Source organism: Osmerus mordax, chromosome 6 (assembly GCF_038355195.1).
Source record: "Osmerus mordax isolate fOsmMor3 chromosome 6, fOsmMor3.pri, whole genome shotgun sequence".
In the NCBI taxonomy this organism is placed as follows: Eukaryota; Metazoa; Chordata; class Actinopteri; order Osmeriformes; family Osmeridae; genus Osmerus; species Osmerus mordax.
The window spans coordinates 10,451,388-10,477,537 of record NC_090055.1 but is presented as its reverse complement, the minus strand read 5'-3'; the positions used below and the strand labels follow the sequence as shown (position 1 = coordinate 10,477,537).

Genomic DNA, 26,150 nt, shown 5'->3' with positions numbered 1-26,150 from the left:
AGGTTGGAACAGGGGGGAGGGGCTCCCCACTGATGGTGATGATGGGTTGGTCACTAGATGCAGAAATGGGGCGCTCACTGTAGTCAGTCCAGAGCACCCCATCATTAACAGAAGATGTTGCTGTCACATCTGTTTAAAGACATAGGTCAAGTTAACTGGCGTTAGAATGCCTTCCTGTGTCTCAGTAACCTCAAGAGCCTGACTGTCCATCTTTTGCACAGATTAGGATGAACTTGATTGAACTGAATAAAATGAGCTGGTTAGTTGAAACTGTTCCTGTTATGGTGTTAAACAATATTTTTTATACAAACGGAGCTGCAGGTGATGATTGTAAATCTGTCAAATGTGGAAGAGGGTTTGTTATTTTTTACTCAAACACAACAAGAAGTGTCAAACAAAGTACGGTAAAAAGAACCCATTTCCCTTGTGGTGCAGATACTGAGAAAATGTGTCTGACTACCAGTCCTGAAAGACCAGTAGGCCTATTGTGCCACAACCACAAATAATTACTTTGAGACGGCTATGCAGGCCTGCTCTAAAACCTCTAATAATTAACACTAAATAATGCATAGAGAATCAACAATAGGCTACACCTACACAATTTCTACTTCTCGACATTTCTTTTTGATCAGGTCAAATTCCGATTAACCTACTTCTCATTTGAACTTTTACAATGGCTTAAGTGAAGACAATGAGGTAAGGTCGACATCAGACAATTCCCTCGACATTTCACGCACCAGCCGAGCGTGCAATTATTTCTTTACCCAGCGTATGGATAAAGAACTTACCAGGAACTTTCTGTTTGGTCAACATCAAAGCCTGTTAAAAAGTATATATAAATAAATATTTAGGACTACGCGAATTCACCCTATATAAAATTGCTATTAGCCAGTCTTACCATAACACCTGTTTTTTCTCAGTTTTCGGAAAGGACAATTCTCTTTGATTCGTAGTAAACACGCGCCGTGCTTCCTTCTTGCAGGGATGGTTGTCATTATAATATTTGTTTTCTTCAGTAATAACCTCAGTTTGGTTGGAGGGGTATTTGTTGAATTCCGGGTAGACTTTCGAATACGTCGTTGTTATCGTGAGTAGTCTACCTCCGAACCCTACACTTCTCCGTGGGTTTTCGCTCTTGCGCACTGGGCACCGAAGCGCAATTCAGGTGGATGTTTTTTCTTCCCTCCGACCGATACAATCTCCCTGCGACAGAAACTCCAGAAGATACTCCAGTTTGCGTGACGTCACTTTACCAGTTCACCTAAAGTAGCAGGCTGTTGAGTTTTTTTTTCTACAGATGGATAGACTAAACCAAAAATTCAATGAAACAATTAAGAGTCATGTTCATAGCCTACATTAATTATGAGGTATATAGAAGAAAAATCCTGGCTATTAATCCATTCTTGCTACAAGGGGATAACCTACAAAAGGTTTTACGCGGAAAAAGCCGAAAAATACAAAACGGAAGAAGGAATAATTTTATTGGGTTTTATCCAAAACACAAGGCGAACAGGAAACAAGGAACTAAAAACTACACAAACTTTCAGACTGTTGTAGATTATTTATGGTCACTGAAGCGTTTGGGATTACAAAAATATAAAATGTATAGCGAAGATCAAGAAATAACACAGATATGATCTGACAGATATTTCATATACACTAACATCTGCTTAATACATTTGCATTCAGAAATATGGAATTTTATGGTGAAGCAATAGTTCACACAGATATTAATATAAACATAGCTATATCTCCTAAAACACTAGACTAGTAGTTATTGTTGGGAAATGTTTACTTTTGAAGAGAAAAATAAGCAATATTATTTATTTTTATGTATTTCAGTTAAAGAAAAAGCATTATTCTCATTCTTTAATGTGTCAAAAGACTGAGTACTTGCATTATGCAATGTCTATGTCAAGTCTTTTGTTACTGTACATAAAAAGGGTTCATTAATGTCACAGCTTGACCACTTTTGCATACAATGCAGGGGTTGACTTGTAAACTATTCTTGACAGATTATTCTAACCAATTATATATAATATTGCAACACAAGTTTCAGTTCCATTATAACATCTGATACTGTATTATACAAACAAACTTTCTAACATGATCATAACACCTACGCCATCTGTAGAATCTTTCAGGAACCTTAGTTTCAGAAACAGTTTTTTGGATCCTGTCAAAACTTCCCCCCAAGTGGCACAATTTTGAGTGAAACCACAAACTGTTGTCTTGCATTGACATTACAACATTAACCCAAGCTACTTGGTTCCAAATGAGCCAACATCTCTTTTGTGAAGCATTGCCTAACTGATGCCAACAGGTTAACTATTAACTTATTGATCTCTTGGAAAGCCCTCTATAGTTCACAATCTATGTGTCTCAGTGGAAGTCTATGATTAAAATGAAACCTCCAAACCTAGGTTAGTATCATCCCATCCTTTTTCCATGCTAGATTTTACAGCCATGTTTCTTCTCCTCAATCTATTTCATTCACACCCTACTTCCTCTTCTGGTCATGGGAAGACACTCTCCCTGTTCCTTCCATTCTTTACCTTTCTTACCCATCTCTCCTCTCTCCCTCCCTCTCCGTCCTCCTATCCCCAGAATCTCTGGCGAGGGGATGAGGGTGACTCGTCGGGTACATGGGCCTCCTGGGCAAAGATGGTGCCTTTTGCATCCATGGCGAAGATGAAGTACAAGTTGGCACCCAGCATGGCCACGGTGGGCAAGAAGGACAGTCCGAAACCAAAGCCCCGTATGCTGCTGCCAAGGGCAGCTGCCGCCCAGTACACCAGCCTGCAGAGGCACAGAGATATGGTTACATATCTGCTGGTTACTCAATATGATTCACCTGCTGTGGATCTAGGGAAGCGTCATTCAGTCAGACATTCATATCAAAGCCACGCGAGAGAGTTCAATGGACAACTATCGAACAATTAGTTATTGGTCCCTTTAAAAGAGATTTTTGACGTTTCTTTACCTTCCGAAAGCGAAAATGATGGTAAGCAGGGGCACCAGTTTGAGCAGATCCTGGCTAAGGTAGGGCGCCATGACAGCCAGCTGCAGGAAGTAGAGCAGGAAGAGGGAGATGGAGTCGTCCACGAAGCGGCGGTGCACGCCCACCTCCCTGGCCTCCACCTCGCCGTCACACAGAGGCTTTACCGCACCCAGGCGAAGCCGACTCACGCCCAGCACCAGCCAACCTGGCGGGAGAAACAGTAGGGTTGGTATATGCTGGGTGATCTCTAAAGCTAGTTTTTGCTCCACTGTTCTTGAACAGACCTTCTGTTGTACTTTTTGTTTACAGTTGGAATTTCATGGGGAAAAACACAAATATAGGAAACTCATTTGCAGGTACTGAAAGAGGAAAAATTCCCCAGAGATATGAAAAAAAAGGAGGTGAAGCAGAAGCCACTGGTATTTCCTACATACCCAGTACGATGGGAACCACAGCGAAAACGGAACAGCGCAGGGTGTACACAAGTCTGAGGGGAGAGCTGTTGAGCAGCGGGGCGTCAAAGGGGAGGAAGACGTACCCCCCCCACACCAGCAGGGGGAAGATCAGGGCAGCCGTGGACACAGACACACCCATCTTCAGAGAGTCTCTGTTGCAACAACCACTCCCCCCTGGAGAGAGAGACAGGGAAAGAGAGAGAGGTTGGCGCAATCCAAAGGCTTTTTTTTCATCAACTGTGAGACTAATGTAACAGGTCTAACAGGTTAAGGGTATACATTGCACAAAACAATGTTAGGAGGGTGGAAAGACCCATTTGTCTTAGCGTGGGTTACAGTACAACATAGAAATGAAGGAAAGTTACTGAGTGAGTGTCCGAGGTGTGCCTTCTAAAAAAAAACGACTGCGAAACCATTGATCTACTGCTAGAACAATGCACTTCTGGTCCTTGATTATCCGCTGTACTGCATTATTTGTCGATTTGAATCAACGCATCTGATATATGAATTAATGAGGTGTGAAAGGTGTTTTTGTGGTGCCTACATTTTGGGGAGGCTCCTTCTGTGGCCCAGTCCTGGTAGTAAACATCCGGTGGGGTTCCATGGGGACCGAGGAACGGCGTCTTTGTCGTCTCAGCATTCCAGAATGTCTCACTTTCTCTGGGAGAGACCGGGTCGCTGGAGGAGTGCAAGATGGTGATGGCCGGATTGAAGACCTGCGCAGCCTTCGCGGGCAAAGAGTTCATTCCTCCTTCCCCCTCCTCGTCTTCCACGTCAATCTCCAGCTGTCCCTTCTCCCCTCTCTTTCTCGGCGTCTCCGTCTCCAGCCATGACTCCGGCGCTCGGGCCCTCTCTGAGCCCCCTCCCAGCTCGCTCTCCGTCCTGCTCTCGCCGCCGTGGAGGGAGAGACACTCCGACCGCACGCTCCTGCACTCTCCCTCGCCGCCCGCATTCTCTTTCTCGGTCACCTCGCTTCCGTTGTCCCTCCCCTTTTCAGAGTCTCGGTCCTCCCGCCACTGGAGTGTGGCTGGCTCAAATTTTGCAGAGCTGACCATCTCCTCCTCCTCCTCCTCTCTCTCCATCTTTTTCTCAGGATCCATCTCTTTCGGCCAGGCTACCTCTGCGCTCCATGCAAGGCCTTTGAATGAGGCCTCGTTAAGTAGCTCCAGATTTGAAGGTAGGAACTCAGACATTGGTTTAGCACCCAACGTTCACACAATTGTTCGTCTAGTGGATTTGGTAGTCTACGTAGTCTTGGTTGAGTTTCAATATCTATGGTCACATTATATTCCTTTGTTCTTCCTGCCAGTGTAAATCTTTATTAGTTTTGCCTTGACCAGTGAAAGTTTCAGTTCAGATATGCATGACTGATGGATTCCTCTGTGTCATCCCTGCAGAGCCCAATAAAGGAAAGCATGTTAACAAATCACACCTCCCTTTAGATAATAATCATGTCTTGAAAGGGCTAGCAACTTAGTATACTGTTGCCTGATTGGAGCACTGTGATGTCGCTGCCATGGTCTAACAATAAGTAAGTACAGTAGGATATATAGATAAAAATAAAAGAATGAATGAACAGGTTCACTTAAGACACATTTACTCCTTGCAAGTCGCTCGGAACAAAAGCGTTTGCTATTCAATTAAAATGTAAATACAAGCACGTTTTCCCCCAAGAGAAAAGTCAAGCGTAAAGAACGACAGCTTAACTTGAACATTCCTTGCAACCTGTGTGCGCATGTCGGAGAAAGGCCGCATTTACGCACGACTTAAAATTCTAACATTATTTAAAACTGAGTCGACAGGTGGCCCATTCCCAATGTATAAACAATGGCTATCAAACGATACTGTCGCTTGTAAATACAAACTATCCCTTTTAATACTCTCTATAGGTACTAAAAAACAACGCGGAAGATGACTGCGTTCGCTAAAACATTTGACTTCCGAACGTAGGCCTACTCTCTAAATGTACTATTTACGAACTAAACCCACTTCCCATTTGACTAACATAATATATACTCACTTTCAGTCCGTATTTAATTCGTGTTCTCACAGTTCGCAAGCCTATGTACTGCCGAACGTTTTTCCACCTCAATTGTTGTTTAACTTTTCCCCCTTGGGGGTGGAATATCAGGTGTGGCCATGCAGGTAAATCATTAAAGGGGAGTTGTTGTTCTTAAAGGGCACGAGCTAAGCCTACACTTGATCATAGATTTTGAACTGAAGACAGACTGACATTTCATGGCTGTATGAAATTCTCAAAATACATGCACGAAAATATGACCATTCTTATTTTGGGCTCTAGAAAGGAAATGCTCTGTAGACGTTTGGGATGCTGAACTATACATCGAGATAATTGGCCTGGTGTGGAGTTGTCAGTGCACAACTTCAGCCATACACAGATGGACTTGAAACTAACTTAAACCTGTAAACTGTACTCAACTGCTGTTTATTTATTGTACCGCTAGAGATCGCAAGAGGATGTGAAATATTACTGGAAGGCACACACATGGATGTCGGATTCAGACACTAACGTTGCATTTGCACAGGAACAGGGCTCGTGTTTGTTTACTGTTTTGAAATGAGATGCAATTGAAAGAATGACTAGCTCCAAGCTATCTTGATCCATTTATAACGACAACAGTGCAAATAGGCCTACATAGAAAGGGCCCCCCAAAACAAACTTTTGTAGCCTAATATGATGTGCCAGTTTGTGCCTCTTCTCCTAATATTATTATAACATTATTCGGACTGTTAAGGAAGAAGCCCACTTTATTGCGCGCTCCTCTGTGTGTGTGTGTGTGTGTGTGTGTGTGTGTGTGCGCGTGTGTGTGTGTGTGTATGTACGTACGTACGTGCGTGTCGTGTGTGTGCATCCACAGGCTAACAGCGAAATGAAAATCGAGGGAGTTGTTCAACCAGTCTTTCAACTCCAGTACTCCACCACACAAATCGGGAAAGTCGACGCGCAGTGTGACCAGTCAGTAATATAACAGCAGTCTTTATCGCATTTTAAAATCTGAGTTTGCATGAGGAAATATTAACGATTACACTAAGGCAACAGACTTGTATTTATGGATGAAAAAAAAGCATCTGCCGGGTTTCATACAAACAGTGCAACTTGCTACATGGGCATAGTTTAGCCAACAATAGTCTACATTGAGAAACGACTAAAGGCCACAGAAAAGCGATTTTGACATTCTATCTATATTTGGGTGAGTAACCAGATTTTTATCCGTGAACCTGCTAGCCAAATGTATGATGCATTAATCGTAGCGATCATGTTCAAGATGTAGCCTAACTGGGGATCAACGTGAATAGTGAAGATAAATTGTTCAGTTATTGTCCATGTGGAGCTTACAATTTCTCCGTTGATTTAAATTCGGGTTGCAATTAAAAAGCCAATTCACACAAAAATGTATTGTACGTAACATGACACATTGTCAATATTTCACAACTCTTGAAATATTTTACAAACAGCATATGATGGGATATGACAATATTCCCATCCAACATTTACGTTTTTACTTGAAATCCATTGATGTTGTCATGAACGGTTAATACAGCTGTCTGTTCAGAAGTAAAAGTAGTATGAATTCTTTGGCAGAAAATACATTTCTTTTGAGAAAATATCTTTCCTGATTTCCTGTTCGCTCTAATAAGCACATTCTCTTCCCACTTGTAATTACTGCATTTGCTTCTCTGAATTAGTGAACCAAATTACTCTCCCTTTCATTCATAATTTCATCATCATTCAACACTCACTCTCGCTCTCTTGCTCTCTGTGTCATCAGGTACACAGTTCCACATCGACACAAAGACCCACTGTCTCTGGGGATATGTTTCCATGCTCAAGCTTTCTATTCATTAGGGGCTTATGGGGAATGGACATCCACATGTCATGTAATATATTGATGCATTGATATGCATATAGTATAGTAACTATGCATAGTATAGTAACTCAATACTCTCGAATGGATGTGATAAGACCCACACTTGGCATTTAGGCAAGTCTTCCCCCATGGATGAGTAGTTAAAATAAACATAAGTTTGTTACACACATGCATGCACCCAGGCAGACTTGCATCCATGCATGTAGACCAGCAGATAGAAATATACACAAGGACATACAGACTATGCACAGGTGAGCACACACACACCGACACACACAAGCAAACACACCCATAAACACGCACACACACACAACATAAAGACAACACAATAAGTAGGCCTATAAGGTATGTGCTGATGGGATCACATGACTAAGAACATTGACTTAGCAGCTCACGATTGATTTGTTCCAGATGACTGGCTGTAAAGTCACACATGTGCAAACTGTTTGTATACTGTGTAGTGTTTCATAGTCTTGCCAGATACACAGGGCTGCTTGTGATGAGCGCCAAACAAACAGAGAATGCCGCTCCACAATTGTGCAAGAGCATGTGTGTACTCGACTCACACGCATGCTTAATCAAATTTGGAGAGTTTGAATCTGTGTTGTGGCACAGCAGAGAGCCAAGGTATGTGTTTGTCTGACAGTGGGTTTGGGGGTCGCTCATTGACAACTGACTAATGCTGCCTGTGCAAATATTTAGAGTTACAGAGCATTCCATATCTCATCAGGCTAAGCACGCTATGCTGTGTGTGTGGGGGGGGGGGTTTATCGTAGAATCCACCAGCCTTCATGATGTAACTGCTGTAGGAACTATATCTAATGGTCATGAACTGTAAAATGAAAAATTATAATAATTTGGGTTGAGTTAGAACTTCTAATGTGAATAGTTTTGGAATGATGTTGAGTAGAGATTTCCAGTTTGGGTCTTCACAGACTGTTTATCGAGCAACATCACAACCACACCCAAACCCACACACTCACTCTAGCACTATTACCTAAACCGGACTGTGCTATGGAAATGACCATTGCTGTTTTGGATTTAATCATCCCCGCCTGCCTTTGTTTAACTAATCTTTGTTAGTACAGGACACAGACACACACATTCACTCACATCAAAGGCATACCAAGAAGGAAACGGGAAGGGGGGTTTACTTGAGAGATACAAATCTGGTTTCTGTTGTTCACACTGCAGTGGGTGACCATGTTTGTGGTAGTAACAGAATCAGAATCAGAATCAGAATCAGAAAGGGATTTATTCGCCATGAAAGTTTGCACAGACAAGGAATTTGCTTTGGCAGGAAGGTGCATACAATAAACATATACCTAAAATTTAAATATGTGGACTAACTATACTAAGGGTACATAAACTAGCAGTACTAAGTGGGATAAATATAAGTTGCCGTAAATTACAATATAAAAATACAAATATTACAAAAAATACAAATGTACAAGATACCATGTTGTGGTGCAGTGCAAAAGCAGTGTGTTTTAAGCAATAAGTCATTTGAGTCAGTGTGGTCCCTTGGCCTTGTTGAAGAGGCCAACAGCGGAAGGGAAGAAACTGTTTTTGTGGCGTGAGGTATTGGTCCTGATAGACCGCAGCCTTCTGCCGGAGGGGAGTGACTGAAACAGGGAGTGTCCAGGGTGGGAGGAGTCGGCCACAATCTTCCTCGCTCGCCTCAGGGTGCTCGAGGTGTGCAGGTCCTCGAGGGTAGGCAGATTGCAGCCAATCACCTTCTCAGCAGTACGGATGATACGCTGCAGTCTGCTCTTGTCCTTGGCAGTGGCAGCAGCGTACCAGACGGTGATGGAGGAGGTGAGGATGGACTCAATGATGGCTGAGTAGAAGTACTGAGTAGTAGTAACAGCACTTTAAAAGTATCACTGTCGGGGTTGTAAGTGCATATTGTTTCCATGTTTGTGTGTGTGATCAAGTGAGAGAGAATTTGTGCCAGAGAGAGAACAAGGTTTGAGGGTGCACCCTCATGTTTCAACTTTCAACCGAATCAGACGTTTTTGAAGTATGTGACATGATAGGGGTGCGAGACTGCGTACATCACTGGCATGCGAATATGCTCTGCAACTGTTCTTTTTGAGTTATGATCACTATGGTGATTCTTCCTCTGCCTCACCTTTTAAAGGCTGCAGATGCTGTGACCGTATGTGCTGTCTTGCCTTCTTCCAAATGAAATACATCTGTTTATCAAAGATGTTTAACACTCTCGTCATCTCTGGTTTTTCGAATCTTCTGTTTCATCTCGCACAGAATGCAGTAGCTGTGGACGGAGACGAGAGACAGAGACATAGAGGGGGAGGGAGGCACGAAGGAGGTGAAGAAAGAGAAACGGCATGGCTCAGTTTAAACTACAGAATGTAGAGGATTTCTATGAGATCGGAGAAGTGCTTGGAAGGTAAGTAAAGAAGTATAAAAGCATGAATATGACTGATTTGGTACAGAGTATACAATATGGATATCACTGATGTAGTATTGTTTAGGAAACATGCATGCACAGTCACCAATCAATTAGGCTCCTTCCTTTCTAACACCGGGTTGAAACATGTTGGTCAGATTCCAGCAGTTGGGTTCTGTCCTGCAGCCTGCTCTCAGACAAGGTTGAACTCTCTCCCAGGAACTGCAATCGAAGGTCAAAGGCCAACGTAGCCACACTTCCCTTCTGAAGCTCATTCTTAACTGTAATAAGTGCGGAAGTTTCACAATAAAGCAGACAAACGACACTTACTTTGTGTGTCCCTGTCTCGTAGACCTAATGTCACAGAAAACCTGAAAAACATGGTACAAAGTACAAATACATAATCTACTATTTTCAGGGTTGATTGTAACTTGAAAGTGAAGATATCTCATTATAAACAGGGACAGGAAACGATAACAACTTCTACTCTACTTTCATCTCTTCTTCATCGACCTTCCCTTCTACCCTCTGTGCCACCCCGTCTCTCTGGGTAGTGGGCACTTCGGGCAGGTGCGCGCGGTGCGGGAGCGCTCCTCGGGCGTCCGCTGGGCGGGCAAGTTCCTGAAGCTGCGGCGAAGCGCCAGCAGCCGCCTGGGCCTGGAGAGGCGGAACGTGGAGCGCGAGGTGGAGATCCTGCAGGCGCTGCAGCACGTCAACGTCATGGCCCTGAAGGACGTGTTCGAGAGCCGTGTCGAGGTGGTGCTCGTCGTGGAGCTGTGAGTGGAGTGGAGTGGGGGGGGGGGGGGAGAGGAAGGGAGGGTGAGGTAGAGAGGAGGACGGGTGGGAAGGAGAAAGAGAGAGAGAGAGAGAGAGAGAGAGAGAGAGAGAGAGAGAGAGAGGAGGATGAAGAGAGGAGGATGAAGAAAAAATGCTATGTTCTGTCTACCAGATATTCTGTTATCACATAGCATTTCACAAGAACATGCACACAGGACTGCAGCTAAACAGCACCAGCAGAGAACATGTCGTGAAATCAACAAAGTTGTTGTATTTGCTTCAATCAGATACTTTGATATTTAGAACAAACCGGAAGGGATATAGGGTGATGTCGACATAAGGACAAAGTTAGCTGCGGCAGAGATGGAAAATAGTTGTGCTTTCGACCACTCCCACTGTCCTGGTTAAAGGGAACACAATGAGAAGCAGTTGATCCTGCCAGCATGTTTAATCCTCCATCTATCGTTACCATCAGTAATCTAATATTCACACATCATTCTATACTGGGGCTCACAGTCTATTAATAAAGAAGGGGCATGGGACTAATGGCATATGAATGCACACACACATACACACTCATGTAGAGCCACACACACACACACACACAAATCTGCTGCGATATGAGTCAGTGTGTTTGTGTTCACTCCTTGTTGCCTTGTGTAAAAGTGTCAGTGTCTAATGTGTGTGTGTGGATGAGAGATCAGAGCGAAAAAGAGGGATGTTGCTTTGCACAGATTTTCACGGGAAAGAATGCAAGCTGTTGTAAATCATTCCCAAATGTGGAGGTAATGGCTTTCTAATGAAAACAGGGCCAGGAGCAGAGCAGGAGGAGGGAGGAGAGCCCTATCGTAGACCAAGGATTAGTAAATACTATTAAGGGGCGTGCCAGGCAACAGAGTTAACAGTCTAACCTCTACACAATCTATCTAGATGTTTAACTTGTAGATATAATTCTACCTATCTTCCTCTGAAAATAAAACCCTTAACCTGCCTGCCTGGAGTGATCTCTGGCCCAGGTTCTACGTTTGGATCCAATGGATCAGTGCCTGGACAGAGACAGGGGCGTTGTTAATATCCAGGGGTTTGCAACACTGGCTGTTGAGTGTGGTGTTGGTAAGCTGGTATCAAGCTTTCCCAAAGGGGTCACCGATAAATGGGTCTTGGTAAAATAGACACTGTACGTACCATGCACTCTTGTTTGTGACAACATGATCCCACTCTTGTTTGTGACAACATGATCCCTCTTTTTTGTTCTTCCTCTGCATCCACATCCTCCACCTCATGTCTTGTGGGCCCTATCTGCCTGTTTTTACTTCACAACTGCTGTCTGTCTCTCCCTTCTCTTTCAACCCCCCTCTCTCCATTGACCTCTCTTTCTCCTCTATCTATCCCCCTCTCTCTCTGTCTCTCTTCTCGCCCCCCCTCACTTCTCTCTTTCTCCCTCCCATGCTCTCTCTTTCTCTCTCTTCTCCCTCTCGTTTCCTCCCTCTCTTTCTGTTCCTCCAGTATCTGTGGTGGAGAGCTGTTTGATTTCATAGCTGAGAAGGAGAACCTGTCAGAGGAGGAGGCCATCGAGTTCCTGAAGCAAATCCTCAAGGGAGTCGGCTTCATGCACAGTAAACACATTGCACACTTTGACCTTAAGGTGAGAGTGACACACTCACACACACACACTAATGCACACAAATAGCTAAGATAAAGAGGGGAAGAGGAAGTTGGAAAGATAAAGAGTATACCCGTGTTTTTCTATTTTTTGAAGCAGTGTTTGAGGTATTTTCTGCAGCTGGTTTGGTCCTATGTATACAGCCAGTGTCGGAGAAATTTAGAATGTAAGGTTATATTCTGAAAATACTGGTGCTAGCATTCCTTTGTCAGTAGAGAGCCCTCTCCCCACATGACCTATAGATGACACTAGGCTTACGTAAACAAACTGACCTAGGTTGACCATTATCATACTAGAGGTGCAATAAACCTTATCTGTGTTGAGTGAATCATATGGTCAAGCCTAGGGTCGGAGAACACAGTAAGTTTCCACGTGCACGCACACTCTGTCTCTGGGATCGATCATATTGACAGCTGATATGCAGGGGAGGAGACTTCTCACCAATAAATGGTCTTACCTGAAGACTTGTGAACCAGACAAACTTTGTAGCACAATGGCGTGTGAGGTTTTTGTCTCCTTGTGGGCCGGCCGCAAGCAATAACGCTTTCTTAAACTTGTTCACCGACTGACTGTGCAATGCTTGATAGATTAATATTTCTGACAGCCAGAGAACATTATGCTGGCAGACAAGACGGTCCCCCACCCCCACATCAAGATTATTGACTTTGGACTGGCCCAACGCCTCACACAGGGAGAAGAATACAAGAGCCTCTGTGGAACTCCACAGTACATTGGTAAGTGGAATGAACTAGAGTCAAATACTCCCAGTTTCTTTTAGTGTGTGTGAGAGTGATTGTATGTGTGTGTGTGATAGTGTGTGTGTGTGTGTGTCCCTGTGTCATAGTTTTAATTTAGCAAGGGCCTTTCCAAACCTGCTGACAACGCGTTGTCATGGAGACATGCAGAGAAGTAGTGGTGTTGGTTATGGACAGGATATGACATCAGAGCCTGTATATGCTTGCTGGGGGGTAGTGACAGATGTGTCTGGCTAGGTGAGAAGTTTCCACATGCTCGGCAGCAGGCAGGAAATGCTGAGAGAAACCAAGATCGTCACGAGACAAACATTGTCCCAATTGATCGATGCATTTGCCTGCCTGCTTGTGTTTGACTGCCTGTCAGTTTGAGTTATGTGTATGTCTGTCTACGCCGGGCAAAAATAATAAGGATTCAACAGTGAAAGCCAAGACACTGAGGAAGTGGCACTGTTCTGTACCTGCACTGTGATGAGCTGAGGTGGAAACCGAGACCATGAATCTATGTCTCTCTCACTCTTTCACTTCCTCTTGTTCCTTTCACAGATATTGTAAAGCACTTAAGTGTGAGGATGTGCTGTATTTATTGACCCCCATCTCGCTCTCTCTTTTGCTCTCGCAGCCCCGGAGGTGATCAACTATGAAGCCCTCAGTGAGGCAGCTGATATGTGGTAACCATTTTACATCTAACACTTCCGTACGCGTATTAATCATTTTTTTATTCTCAATCCAATGTGACTTTGTCAGAGCAGCATTTGATTACAACTCAAAATTCGCTTTATGAACGCGGTGCACTGAGCTTTTTATCTGCTTTCGTTTGCCACAGGAGCATCGGTGTTATAACTTACATACTGTGAGTATGACATGAAAATGGTACATACATCCTATTTGTCCATGTTTTGCTCGCCACATCGTAGCACAAAGCTGGAAAAGACTCTCCTGTGTTGCAGGTTGAGTGGCATGTCCCCATTCCAAGGAGACAAAGACGAGGAGACGCTACGCAACATCGTGGGGATGATCTACGAGTTTGAAGATCAGTATTTCAGCCAAACCAGTGTCATGGCCAAAGACTTTATCGAGAAGCTGCTCATTAAGGACCCAATGTAATCAACCATTCACTCCCATTTTGATGTTATCGGTGGGGTTACAATGTTTTGTTGCTTTGTGAAGAATAGTCCTCCATGCTACAATATGTTCAGCGTGGTAACATGTCACTGTAAAGGGAAAGAGTAATAAGTCAATATTATACTCTTTCACATTTTTCTTTTAGAATATGTTTTGATGTTAGCTTAAAGTAAAGTTGTCTTTCCAACAGAGAGAGAATGACGGCAGATGAATGTTTACTACACCCCTGGATAAAGGTGAGAGAAAAGATCCCCATACACAATACACCAACGTGGACGACATATAGTATTTCAATGAACAGCTGTAAAAAAATATTGTTGCATCAAATGGAAGTTGCATCACAGCCACAGTATAATAACCGCACCACGATCCTCAACTATGTGCTTTCAGCCACTGACGCGCAAACAAGCAGCCAACCGAAGCCGCTCGTCCATCAACATGAAGAATTTCAAGAAGTTCAACGCCAAGAGGAAGTGGAAGGTGAGTCACTGAAGCTGCACCTCTTTTTGATACCTGTGGAAAAAATGTCACTGTTGCCTCAGGGTTCCTCTAAGATACAGCGGGCTGATGCAGGCAGCAGTAGATAAAGCATTTTCTCTCCCTACGGAGTCCCACGGTGTCGATGCGGTGGGGTCTGAAGGGGATATCATGGTGCTGCAGCTCCACCACCAGGCATTTGTTGGGACTTCAAAAACAAATTTTTCTTAGTCATCTTTCTCTCTTTGTCCCTCTCTCCCCCGCTCCCTTTCTCTGTAGATGTCTTACAACATGGTGTGGGCTTGCAACAGACTATGTCGCCTGAAGCTGCTTTGTAAGACGAGAGCCCAGGAGAATGATGACATGGTGAGAGGTGGGGTTAACACGCAGGAAAATATAGAGGAATGTCTAGTCTCAGATGACAGTCGCTGTACTGGAATATACTTTTCTGAATCCTCAGGTCAACCATTTTGAGTTGCCAGTATCGTGATTACTTTTTAAATTCAAGTGCATGGTGGTGTTTGAAATCATCTATGTTTTATGTTTTCCTGTTGCTAAAGTGTGGGTGATTATGCGAGTGTGTGTGTGTGTTTGTGATGGGAGGTCTTATCCTTATCCCCCCCCCTCCCCCACCAGAGAAAGTGTGAGAGTGATCAGGAAGACACAGAGACCAAGCCTGCCTCAATGATTCGCCGAAGACTTAGCAGCAGTTCCTAAAGCCGCCCATCAGAGGGCGCCAAAGCACAAACATGTGCAATGAGGGTCCAGGGGCTGACTTTTAGTACCTCACTTCCTGAAGGGACAGGAGCAAATACTTGTTGTGAGTGATGCACAAAAATCAGCACAGTCATTGAAAATTGCAGGACCTGATTGATTCCTTGTAAAGGTCAATGTGCTGACAGAGTTAGTGTTTGGCTTCAATATACGGAATTGAGATCACATATGAAGGTTGCTGGCTATAGAAACGTTAGAAAAATGCATAGTATTTTGAATTACTTTTGTGTGAGTGTTAACCTCATTATGAATCAAATTACAATGCATAGGATCAAGGATTGAGGCATTTTAGACTGATAAATAAGAAGCATGCTCTTATCTAGCAATAACTGTAGTTGTAGTAGTACAAGACTACTAGAAGATAGTAAAGGATTGTAGCAATTCAAATATATTGTCAGTCAGTGCCTTTTGAATTGTAACAGATATTTAAGAACAACTAGTAAAAGTATTTAAATATTTCCTAATGTGAAACCTGTCAGCTAAACCGAATGCCTTACATAAGAACCAAATCCAAACCTGAGATTTGTTTGCCAACCCTTTTGCACTGACTGTGCATTGAAGTGTGAAATAATGGTGCTGTTATTGTAGCCAAGCCTTCTTTTGGTCCAAAGTAACATTTCTTATGTCAAACTACATCTCACAATCAATCAGGCTTACCTTCATACAATTTTACACAAACCATTCTCAATTTCATAATTTTCTTGAGAGAAACCACACTCGTATTAACCAGTGATGCCTCACAAATGTGTTACAGCCCTAAAACCTCACCTGAAGAACCTTACACAATACAAGTGCGGTGGTTTACACAAAAAGTAATGTTTACCCTGAATAGGAATAGTTAAATGGTTATATATATGAATAGTTCAAGACAAAATCAATGTATTTATTACACATATGTGAGGTGCAGGTGTCTGTTACACTCAAGTTGAATATCACAGAAGACTGAAAAATGAACACAGAAAATCAAGGGAGTATGGTATCACAATATGGGATGATACACAATGATTAGCATTTGCAGGCACAGAGAAAGAACAATATGTGCTAGATAGCTTTTGTTTAGGTCTTTTGATAGAAATGGCCTTGTCGCTCCTTCTATTTTCCTCATTCAAAGTTGCATGACATTATACACTTTGGAAATATTGTGACCTCTGACTTACATTAGTGACACAGGCCTTTCCTAGTCACATCTTACAAAGACCTAACTTATGGCTATGCAGGCCATAAGAAAACAGCATAATGACAGTTTATCAATGATACAAGAAACATAATTAATAGATAGGCATACTTCTCTCCTGGACATAACCAAGGGTCATGTGCTCATGAGCTTAGTATTGCAAGGTATAGATCAAACATAGTTTATTATATTCAGAACATTTCAAACAGTGTAAAAGTAATAAAATAATCATTATCTGAAATTGTTGTTAACTGATCAGTGGTTTAAGGACAGACCTCTTAAACCCATACAAATTATTACTTTAACAACCCTGACGTCACCCAAGAAATGTAGTCGCACATTTTGTTGCTGCAGAGTATGACAGTGGTATGGTGGCGGTATTCATAACATGTTGTTTACATGTATCTTATACATTTCGTATGTAGCTCTTTTCAACTTTGCAAGTGTAGTTTCTTTGTTGGGCAAAGGCCAATTAGCTAATTGTCTCATTTTAAATGTGTGTGTGTGTGGGGGGGGGGGTGGTAAAGCCATAAGTCCCATTGTGTCACTGTTGTGTCTCTGAATGTCCAAGACTGACCACTATCTATTTTCATCGTTGTTTGAATTGTGTGATATATAATTAAAGGAAACATAAGCACAAAAAAACTGAGGTTGGTCAAACATCCAACCTACTTTCATGTGTCATCAGTTTCTATTGCACATGTTTGAGATATGAGGAAATGGGCCTGTGTTTACTCTGGGGATTTGCTGAAAATGAATAGAGTACTAACTATTATACCTGTTTGACAGACTTTGCATAATAATACTTTGACAGTTCACTGGAAAATGTATTTTTGAAGCAGAGGCGTTGTTAGACAAAACTCTACTGGGGCACAGGCCCCTATTCATATCCCTTTTTTTTTCTTCCAAGCTTGCTGCGCACAATGCACTACCGGTAGGCTACTAGGCTATAGAATCTCCCCTTGCTTAACCCACTATACAGCAGTTAAGGGACGCACGTTTGATATCAGCTTTGGCAGGGATATCAATAGTTAATGTGAGCGTGCACATTTCTTTCGCATTCATTTGAGCACAAATCCTGTTTTTTTGAGCTTCATGTAATATTGTTTTGATGTTTTAGTCAAAATAAGATATAATTTAGAAACTATCTTTAGTTTTGTAATGTTTTCTTAGCCTACCTCAAGTCTGACTTATGTGCCGAGTCCGACACCTGGGGCCTCATGTATAAAAGATTGCGCAGCTTACATACCAGAATGGAGTACGGCCAAAACTTGAAAAGTACCTACGCACAGAAATATTCACATGTATAAAACCGGTCGTACGCCAGGTCCTGCGCACCTTTTCCCTTTATAAATCACAATCAACGTGAGACTGACCGCACATGAACGAGCCACTGACCCCGCCTTGCCTCCTCCCATATATGAATTTTCAGATGGCCTATAAATGCGCCCCTGAGGTCATTTCTTTGTCTGAATTACAATGGCTAAACACAAAACACAAAAAAAAAATTCACAGACTGTGAGATAGAGGTTCTAACAACCGAGGTGGAAGCGAAAATGTGTCCTTGTTCACTTATTTACACATAATCCACGGGATCAATTGAGCATCACACGTGAGTGATTTTGCCCACCTGTTACTGCGTTTCATCCTTGGGAGGTGGATCTGTGCGTCATGCCTCCTCAGAATCAGAATTGAGTTTAATCGCCAAGTAAGTGGTCACTAACAAGGAATTAACTTTGGTGGGAAGGTGCAAACAGTGAACATTTAAACATAATGAACAAAGAAAATGTAGAGAATGTACAACAAAATAAAATAAACAACTGGCAGAGCTATACAATGTAATATAACATTAAAATATAATATAAAATAAAGATACAATATATATAAAATAACAAATTGAATAATATAGAATACAAATAATACTGAATATGAATATGTTAAAGTGACAGAGTGTATAAGGCAGGGGCAATTCTAGGATCAGACCTTTAGTGGTGCTCTGCCCCCAATGAGAATGTGACATTAATACAGTGCCTTGCAAAAGTGCTAAACCCCCTTGCTAATAACAGGCATGCAAACAGGTCAGGGGTAAAAAAAGGTGAGAAGGATACGACAAACCCCCAACCCTCTATGGTGGTCTGGGGGCATGCTCCCCCGGAAGAAAATGTATTAAATTTTAAAGTTAAACGCATGAATCTGGTGCACTTTGAGAGAAAAATTAAGAGGGTAGATCTATGTAGAATCTGTGCTCTTGTAAACAATGTCATGTTCTTTAACCATAAAGACATTTTTTGTATAGCATACATCATAAAAAACAATTAAACAAACGGATTACCTGTGTTGAACTACTTTAAAAAGCAAAAGTCAAAAGCATCAGTTACTGTAAAGCTAACACACATCCAATAGACATCATTTTTAATATTGTATAAAAATTGTTTCCACTAGATGATGTAAGATGGGTCTGTAAACCTCTCCCCACTCTGCCCCTGATTGGCTGTGAGGTTTAGGCATTAGGAGTGACGATTGGTTCCAGAGCCAGTTGTAAAGTTGGGAAGCACGGGTAAAATGCTGTGTTGGCCACGGCCACGACCCGCCACGGATCTGCACGAATCACGTAGGTTACCCATTTTGGTTTCAAAAAGGTGAGTCTCACCTAAAGGTGGAGACTAACTAGGTGGAAACTAAAGGAGTTTGCATGCCTGTAATAAATCCATAATTTCACTGGATAACAATTAATACATTTATGTATTATGCAAAATATTGAATGAATGAAAAAACTAAGGATGTCCCTTTCTTCATGAACTACCAGCATCAAATGATAATAAACAATAATCATTTTTATTTTTTTCTTATTATTATTTTTAGGGGTGCTGAGATGAAATTTAGGACCCCTTGAGCACCCCTTGAGCACCCCTAAATTTGCACGCAGCACGGTAAATAATCCGTACTGCGTGCAATATTACAGTTTTTCACAATTGTTAACACACATTTCTCAAAACAATAACGGCTTTCTCAAAACTGCACACACAAAACTGAAAACCTCACACACAAAATGCTAAACCTGACACTCCCTTTGCAAGATGACTCTTTGCCATCAAATCTCTTACCTGTTCACAAAATGCAACTCGTGTTCTCATTTGGTACACACAGCCATATCTTCAAATGACACACACATACCATTCATAACAGTACACACAATAAGCATTTGCTGCACACTACCAAGCATTCACAGCACACAGTAGTGCAAAATTGAAAACACAATTCTAGAAATGGAACACACCATATGAATGACAATGACTCTGGAGAATGAGCCATTTCAACTTTTGTAAAATGTCTCAGTGTAGGCCTAATTATGTCATAGTCAAACATAAAACAGCACACATATGCGGCAAAAAAAGTTGTATTTCTAAACAGTATAGTACTGTCAACGGGCCTGCTCAACCCATTGCAGCACACAAAGTGATGTTCCCATCACGCTGGCCATCACAACAATGGCGCGCTGGCCAATGAAATTTCTGCCCCGGCGCCTCCTCTTTACCAGGTTGAATCCAACCTCATCAATGAATATGTATTCATATAGCTCATTAGCTGTGTCATGCTCCTGGATCCGCTGGAACAGACAGCATGATAATGCAAGTTATAGTATGGACACAGATGGGTCAACACAGTGGGCTACAGTGAGACACTGTAGAAAAGGAACAATATTGGATTACAGGTACAATACATGAATGTGTCAGTGCTGAATGTATGGGACTTACAAGCACAAACTCTTGCTGTAACTCCTTGATGTGGTCTGTGTTCCGGTCGAATAGGACCCTGTACACTTGTTTCATCCGCATGAATCATCCGCGTGAATCATCCACCACATCAATTATCAAACTTTTATTTGTGGAGGTAATTATGTTTTTTTAATAGGCAACGTCATAGACATATGACAGTAACTGTAGTGGAAACTTTATTTTGTAATGTTTGGTGAGTTCCGGTAGCCTGGTCCTAACCAGACCGTTGTACATTTCATTTGTACAGAGGGTCTGGGATCGCTCCATTGACAAGCGTTAACTTCCTTGAAGGCGGGTACTCTGTTGAAGTTTCAAACTATTGGATCTGCCCAGAGCCACTCTGATCTGCCATAACCAATCGCTAGCGTTCTACAAAAAAAATGTTTCTGAAAACCGACTAATACACCGAAATCCCAGAACTAGTACAAAAGCAAAATGAAAATTGAGCGGCAGTACGTATGAGGGCAGAGCCAGGCTACAGTTTCGGCACTTTTCAGTTTGAATTCGCCATGTTACAGAGCCAGACAAGACTTTGCGGATGGCCCGCACATTCTCACGTCTGCTCAAAAGTTTGCGTGACGGCCCGCACATTCTCACCTCAAGTAGCTACATTTTTATACATCACACCGTGTGCGTGAAAACCTGCGTGTGCAACGTTTATACATGAGGCCCCTGGACTTCTGTGTGTCCTGCAGTGGATATTTGGCAAGCTCAGAACTGCACACTGACATGGAATTCTGCGTGCATCGGTTAAACTTTTACTTTTTTGATTTTTTTCCGGGATTATCAATCAAAATTAATGCAGTGACTAATAAAGTAAATTGTTAAAACTCAAACTTTTGATTTTACTGGGGCACAGTAGATTTATACTGGGGCACGCAAAAAGGTCTAACTACCCCACTGCATTTTGAAGTATCTCTGAATAGCAAGTTGAAAACAATATTGAGTCTGCAGTTACTCTATGGTTGAGTTTAACATTTAAAGGGTATATGAGTCAAATTAAATATGCCAGAGTATTATCTTTACTATTTTTGCACAGATGTCTAGCTTGGCTTTTTTTGTTGTTAATTTAAAAGGATTTGGAGCAGTTAAAAACCTAAACAAGCAAATGGTGCATGCATAGTTGGCGAAGAAGTCCTGGATCCAGCGAGTCAGCAGCATTCTGTTCGGAGGAGAAGGAGTCAAATGAATAAAGAGCCCTCACACACTGAACATTCCTGAATCTGCCCATGCCTTATCTTCTTCCCTCTCTCTTACCAACTCAAGAGAACCGAAAAGAATCGTTGCCGGAGGACTAGACACACGCTCGCGATAGAACCTAAATACGATTTTTGTATGACTGGTGAGTCATGATAACGCGAAGGAAACGACATATTTAGATTCAAGAGGTAAAGCGCGCAAGCATACAACACTCACTCCGACAAACACATGCGTGTCTTAATAGATAAGCAGAGAGTGTACTGCAAAAGTCGTACAGGAAGAAGGATATACATTTACGACAACCTCAAATTATCCGAGGGGACCGAGACACTGCGCGTGGGAGTGGCGAAAAGAAAACATCGAGACAAGTAAACAGGTTTCCTTGTCAAGATCAAGCAACGATCTCACCTGAAGTTTCGGACTTTGGGGGACTGACTTCAACTTCTAAAAGAAGGACATTACAAATGACTGGAAGGGATAAAGTGACATAATACTGCTATATAAGTTCTTTTAACAATAATTAGTATCTTATATATTGTTCTCTATAAAGTTGTAGCCTACCTTAATTGCCTGTGGGAAAGAAAATACGTCCTCGCGTGTCGGTTACAGTATCAGGTGCAGCGGCCACCCAGGTGAGTCACAGGCTAGTAATAATGCTACATTTTCGAGCACAAGGTTTAACCGTCGTGATGTCATTTTTAAGCTTGTGTCTGTTTCATATTAGTTTTTTTATAAAACACATTATGGTTACGATTTTTTTCCCACCTACTGCCTGCCGCGCATCTCATCCTTGTCTCATACCTTGCCTTCCAAGTTTGAAACGGCGGCTGTCATCAGAACAGAACGACTAATAACCACACTAATCTTTCATAAAGGTTTTAGTTCTTCTGTCATTTCATGAATGCAAATACGTCTCTACATCATAGCCAGTAGCCTAAAAGGTTAAAATAATAATACATCTGGTGTTCAAACAGTAGGATAGGTAACAAGTAAAGGTTTCCTCATTATCTATAGTCAAGAGTAATAGTCTTTGTAAATCCAGTTCTGGTCAGTACTATAATGTTCCCTTCTGTAGGTAATGATTACAGCAAGGAAAGCTCTTAAAGTGTACCATCTTGAGTACACTTCGGGAAAGAGGTCACAAAACGTCTGTTTTACAGAGCTTGACTTTTATCTTGAGCTACAGCACCTGTTAAAAGTAATATATATTCTACTGAGCTATATGGGAATATGTTTACATATAAGTTCTGTTGATAAACATGTTAAGTAAATAAGTGCTATGTTTTTTTATGGCCAAAATATTATTGAGTTCACTAAGTCATTGATTACTTAATTAAAATGTGCAAAGTGATGTATTCCTGTAGCAGTTTATCACTTTTTGCTGCATTGTTGGCCCCATTCCAGTTTGCTTGCGGAAAGAGAAATCAAGGAAGGTTGTGAAAGAAAACACATGATTCCTCGGAAAGAAACGTGTTTTGCATGTTGTATGATCTTGTCCTGTTTACATTCCTGAACTAAAATGTCTAAGGTCAGATGGAAGGAATGTGAAAAAAAGAGACAAAAGATGGAAGAAGAGAGAGGCATGACAGGAGAGGGGGGGGTGGGGGGTTAAGATATGTAGGTTAAGAACCTTTGGCATTACCTTCAATCTTAAATTGTGCATTCCTGACAGAGAGATGGGATACAACATATGGCAGATGGAACGCAGTGAAATGTTCACGAGGCTTGAGGCTTCCGTTTATGGCACATGTACTGTCTATTCTATTAGCTCAGTTTCAGTCCTCAGTTTCAGTCCAATTGAATTCATCAACGTACCCTCACTTTAGCCAGCGTAGCAGCACACGCACACACACGCACACATACATACACACCTGCATTCACTATAATGCACACAACCCTGCATGTGGTGCTATCGTTGGTGCGTATGTGTTGGTGTGGGGCTCTATGAGGGGGTGTGGTCAAGCTGTACCTGGTAGGACTCTGTGGCAGTGATGTCAGAGTCTCGCTCTAAAATCCCAGACACACTACCCGCTAGGCTGAAGGAATGTGCTCACTGTACAACCTTTCTGGAACTGTGATTCCATTAATTAAAAGTACATAATCACACACAGATAGGCACACTTTCATTATTTTTTAAGGATTGATTCACGCTCATGTGTATTCACACACACATGCTCGCTCGATTTTTGCCTTAAATGTCAACCACAGTTTGCTCACCTCGTTCTTCTCTGAGAGAGGGGATGTATAAAAATAAACACATTGCGATCGCTTTGCCTCTCAAACTGTCGCTTTTGTTTTGCACTTCTCATCTCAAGGAACTTCAGTGCTTCTGAAGTTGTCCTGACTGCCTTCCACCACTAGAGGGTGCTGTGACTTCTCCAGTCAATGGGAACTGCGCTCATTCACATTTACATTTACATTACATTTAGTCATTTAGCAGACGCTCTTATCCAGAGCGACTTACAGTAAGTACAGGGACATTCCCCCAAGGCAAGTAGGGTGAAGTGCCTTGCCCAAGGACACAACGTCAGTTGGCATGACCGGGAATCGAACTGGCAACCTTCGGATTACTAGCCCGATTCCCTCACCGCTCAGCCACCTGACTCCCCACCTGACTCTCACATGGTATGGTTGCATCTCTCCTTTAGTTTTTCCATGATGTGATCAAAGTTGTCCAATTTGACGGTCATTGGAGCCAACTATCCTATGTGGTACACATAGGATAGTAGTGGGAGTCAGTTGGCTGAGCGGTGAGGGAGTCGGGCTAGTAATCCGAAGGTTGCCAGTTCGATTCCCGGTCATGCCAACTGACGCTGTGTCCTTGGGCAAGGCACTTCACCCTACTTGCCTCGGGGGAATGTCCCTGTACTTACTGTAAGTCGCTCTGGATAAGAGCGTCTGCTAAATGACTAAATGTAATGTAAATGGTACACAGGACATTCATATCAAAGACATATCAATCTTTCACGTGACAGACATTCTGTACTTTGAATGTATTGTAAGATGCTATGTCAACTGTGTCTCTAATACACTGTAGTGGGTATTCAGCATAAGAGACCATGTAATGGAACAATGTGATGTGCATGAATAAAGTTGGTCATATTGAAACAGGATGTCCACACCTTCCTTCTAAAGCATGTGCGTTCCCCTTGTCTGTTTATGTCGACCTTACAATGTTTCGGTTGGTTAAATGGTTACTTGTACCTCTATAAAAAATGAAACAAAAGTCTGCCTTTTGTTCCCTGTCTTTCTGTCATTCTGTCTCTCTCTGTCTCTCTCTCTCTCTCTCTCTCTCTCCTGCCTCTCTCTGTAGATGATTGCCACGCCGCCACACTCCCCCCGTATCCCAGAACCCTCGGCCCTCATGGCCGGCCAATGCTTCCGCTGCCCGGCCCCGCCCCCCAGTTCCCCTAGCGAGGGCCATTACCCACGGCGGCCCACCTCCGTGTCCTTCTCATCCCTGGCCACACACACCTTGGAGCCCTTGCGCAGGCACAGCTTCCAGCCAGCGATGGCTGGGTGGAGGCAGAATCGACAGCGCAGGTACAGGCGGAGGCCGTCCTGCGGGACGGTCTGCTTTATTGGTGTCTTATTTGGTAACTCTTGAAGACAAACAAGACACACAGAGACTGACACGGACGAATCGACAGTAGACAGGCGGAGAGAGAAGAGAAAGGAAGAAAATAGTAGAGCAGGGAAAAGCAGAGAGGAGATTAGAAGTAGAAGAAGAGGTGAAGGACGGAACACTGTACCATTTGGACAACTAAAACCTCCGAAAGCAGGAGTAAGATGGAGATCCGATCAAATTCGGAGAGCTAAGGCGACTTTAAAAGTCTCCATGACTCCTGCAGGATCGGGATCATATACTGTGTGAATACAGTTAACAGAGAGCGAAAGAAAGAGAGGAGAAGAGAGAAAAATAGGAAATAGAAGCAAGGGTGTAGAAAGAAGACAGATCCCAGCTCCCTCAACCCATGTCTCTAGAGGGCTGTGGGAATTTGGGAGTGTGTGGGAGAGGGTTGGAGACACTACGCCCTCCTCCAGCTGATCTGAAGCCTATGCTATTACCACACTTCAGTGGACACAGCAAAGCCAATAAAGAGGACAAACTGAGCCAGGATCAGTGATTAGGGCCAGTAATGCACTCCTCACTAGCCAGCCACTGTTGTTACCATCTCTAAACATTCCTCCCTTAACTGCACAGGGCATGTTATCTCTGCTGTTTTAGCTGGCCCCCTGCTCCTCCTCTCGTTCACTAATCTTCCCGTCCTCTGTCAAGCCTCTGGCATCTATTTTATAAATCATGGCAAGACGTACAGTCTCTTCCTGTTGTGAGTCTCTCTCTCTCTTTCTCTTTCCCTCTACCTCTCCCAACGTGCTGACCAACTGGATAGGAAGAGAGTGAACAAAAAGAGAAATGAGAGTTCAAAGTGAACAGAACACCCTGGCTTATCAGGAGTGGGAAGTGAAATTGCTGCTGCGTAGCGTAAGTAAACAGGGTTCATGACTGAATCACTACAGAACTGGAGCTTATTTGGACTGCTACCGTGTAAGAAGTGTAACTTACTGTATGAACAAACATAGTCTCACACACACATACACACACAAACACGCCTGGCCGTGTTCCTCTGTGTCTCTGTTGTCTTCAGTGACAGTGACTGACTGCTGCTCGG

At 42.7% G+C, this 26,150-nt stretch overlaps 3 protein-coding genes across 3 annotated transcripts in view; 2 read left to right on the top strand and 1 right to left on the bottom strand.

The window, feature by feature from the left end:
- Nucleotides 1–1,547: 1,547 nt before the first annotated feature.
- Nucleotides 1,548–4,840, bottom strand: tmem79b (transmembrane protein 79b). Its single transcript, XM_067238007.1, has 4 exons — nt 4,001–4,840; nt 3,436–3,630; nt 2,984–3,206; nt 1,548–2,799 (listed from the first exon to the last, which is right to left on the bottom strand). The coding sequence occupies exons 1-4, from the start codon at nt 4,647–4,649 to the stop codon at nt 2,598–2,600; spliced, it is 1,269 nt and encodes a 422-aa protein (XP_067094108.1). The 5' UTR covers nt 4,650–4,840; the 3' UTR covers nt 1,548–2,597.
- A 1,559-nt stretch (nt 4,841–6,399) lies between these two features.
- On the top strand, nt 6,400–17,157 carry LOC136944762 (death-associated protein kinase 2-like). The gene is made up of 12 exons (XM_067238655.1): nt 6,400–6,668; nt 9,615–9,759; nt 10,314–10,535; nt 12,043–12,181; nt 12,804–12,933; nt 13,574–13,622; nt 13,778–13,804; nt 13,902–14,054; nt 14,267–14,312; nt 14,467–14,556; nt 14,833–14,919; nt 15,190–17,157. The coding sequence occupies exons 2-12, from the start codon at nt 9,698–9,700 to the stop codon at nt 15,268–15,270; spliced, it is 1,086 nt and encodes a 361-aa protein (XP_067094756.1). The 5' UTR covers nt 6,400–6,668; nt 9,615–9,697; the 3' UTR covers nt 15,271–17,157.
- Nucleotides 17,158–24,855: 7,698 nt separating this feature from the next.
- arhgef2b (rho/rac guanine nucleotide exchange factor (GEF) 2b) overlaps nt 24,856–26,150 on the top strand; it is a 40,492-nt gene continuing 39,197 nt past the window's right edge. Inside the window, exon 1 of the mRNA XM_067238701.1 lies at nt 24,856–25,020. Coding sequence (XP_067094802.1) covers nt 24,989–25,020 — 32 coding nt within the window. The 5' untranslated portion in view covers nt 24,856–24,988. The remainder of the gene's footprint in view (nt 25,021–26,150) is intronic.

What these genes read in the sequence shown, in the direction of transcription:
- tmem79b (XM_067238007.1), bottom strand. Translation starts at nt 4,649, where the DNA reads ATGTCTGAGTTCCTACCTTCAAATCTGGAGCTACTTAACGAGGCCTCA. An exon ending in TGTGGTTCCCATCGTACTGG is followed by an intron (nt 3,207 to 3,435) that starts GTATGTAGGAAA and finishes TTCTCCCGCCAG; the next exon opens with GTTGGCTGGTGCTGGGCGTG. An exon ending in ATCATTTTCGCTTTCGGAAG is followed by an intron (nt 2,800 to 2,983) that starts GTAAAGAAACGT and finishes GTGCCTCTGCAG; the next exon opens with GCTGGTGTACTGGGCGGCAG.
- LOC136944762 (XM_067238655.1), top strand. Translation starts at nt 9,698, where the DNA reads ATGGCTCAGTTTAAACTACAGAATGTAGAGGATTTCTATGAGATCGGA. An exon ending in GTGGTGCTCGTCGTGGAGCT is followed by an intron (nt 10,536 to 12,042) that starts GTGAGTGGAGTG and finishes CTGTTCCTCCAG; the next exon opens with TATCTGTGGTGGAGAGCTGT. An exon ending in TTGCACACTTTGACCTTAAG is followed by an intron (nt 12,182 to 12,803) that starts GTGAGAGTGACA and finishes TATTTCTGACAG; the next exon opens with CCAGAGAACATTATGCTGGC.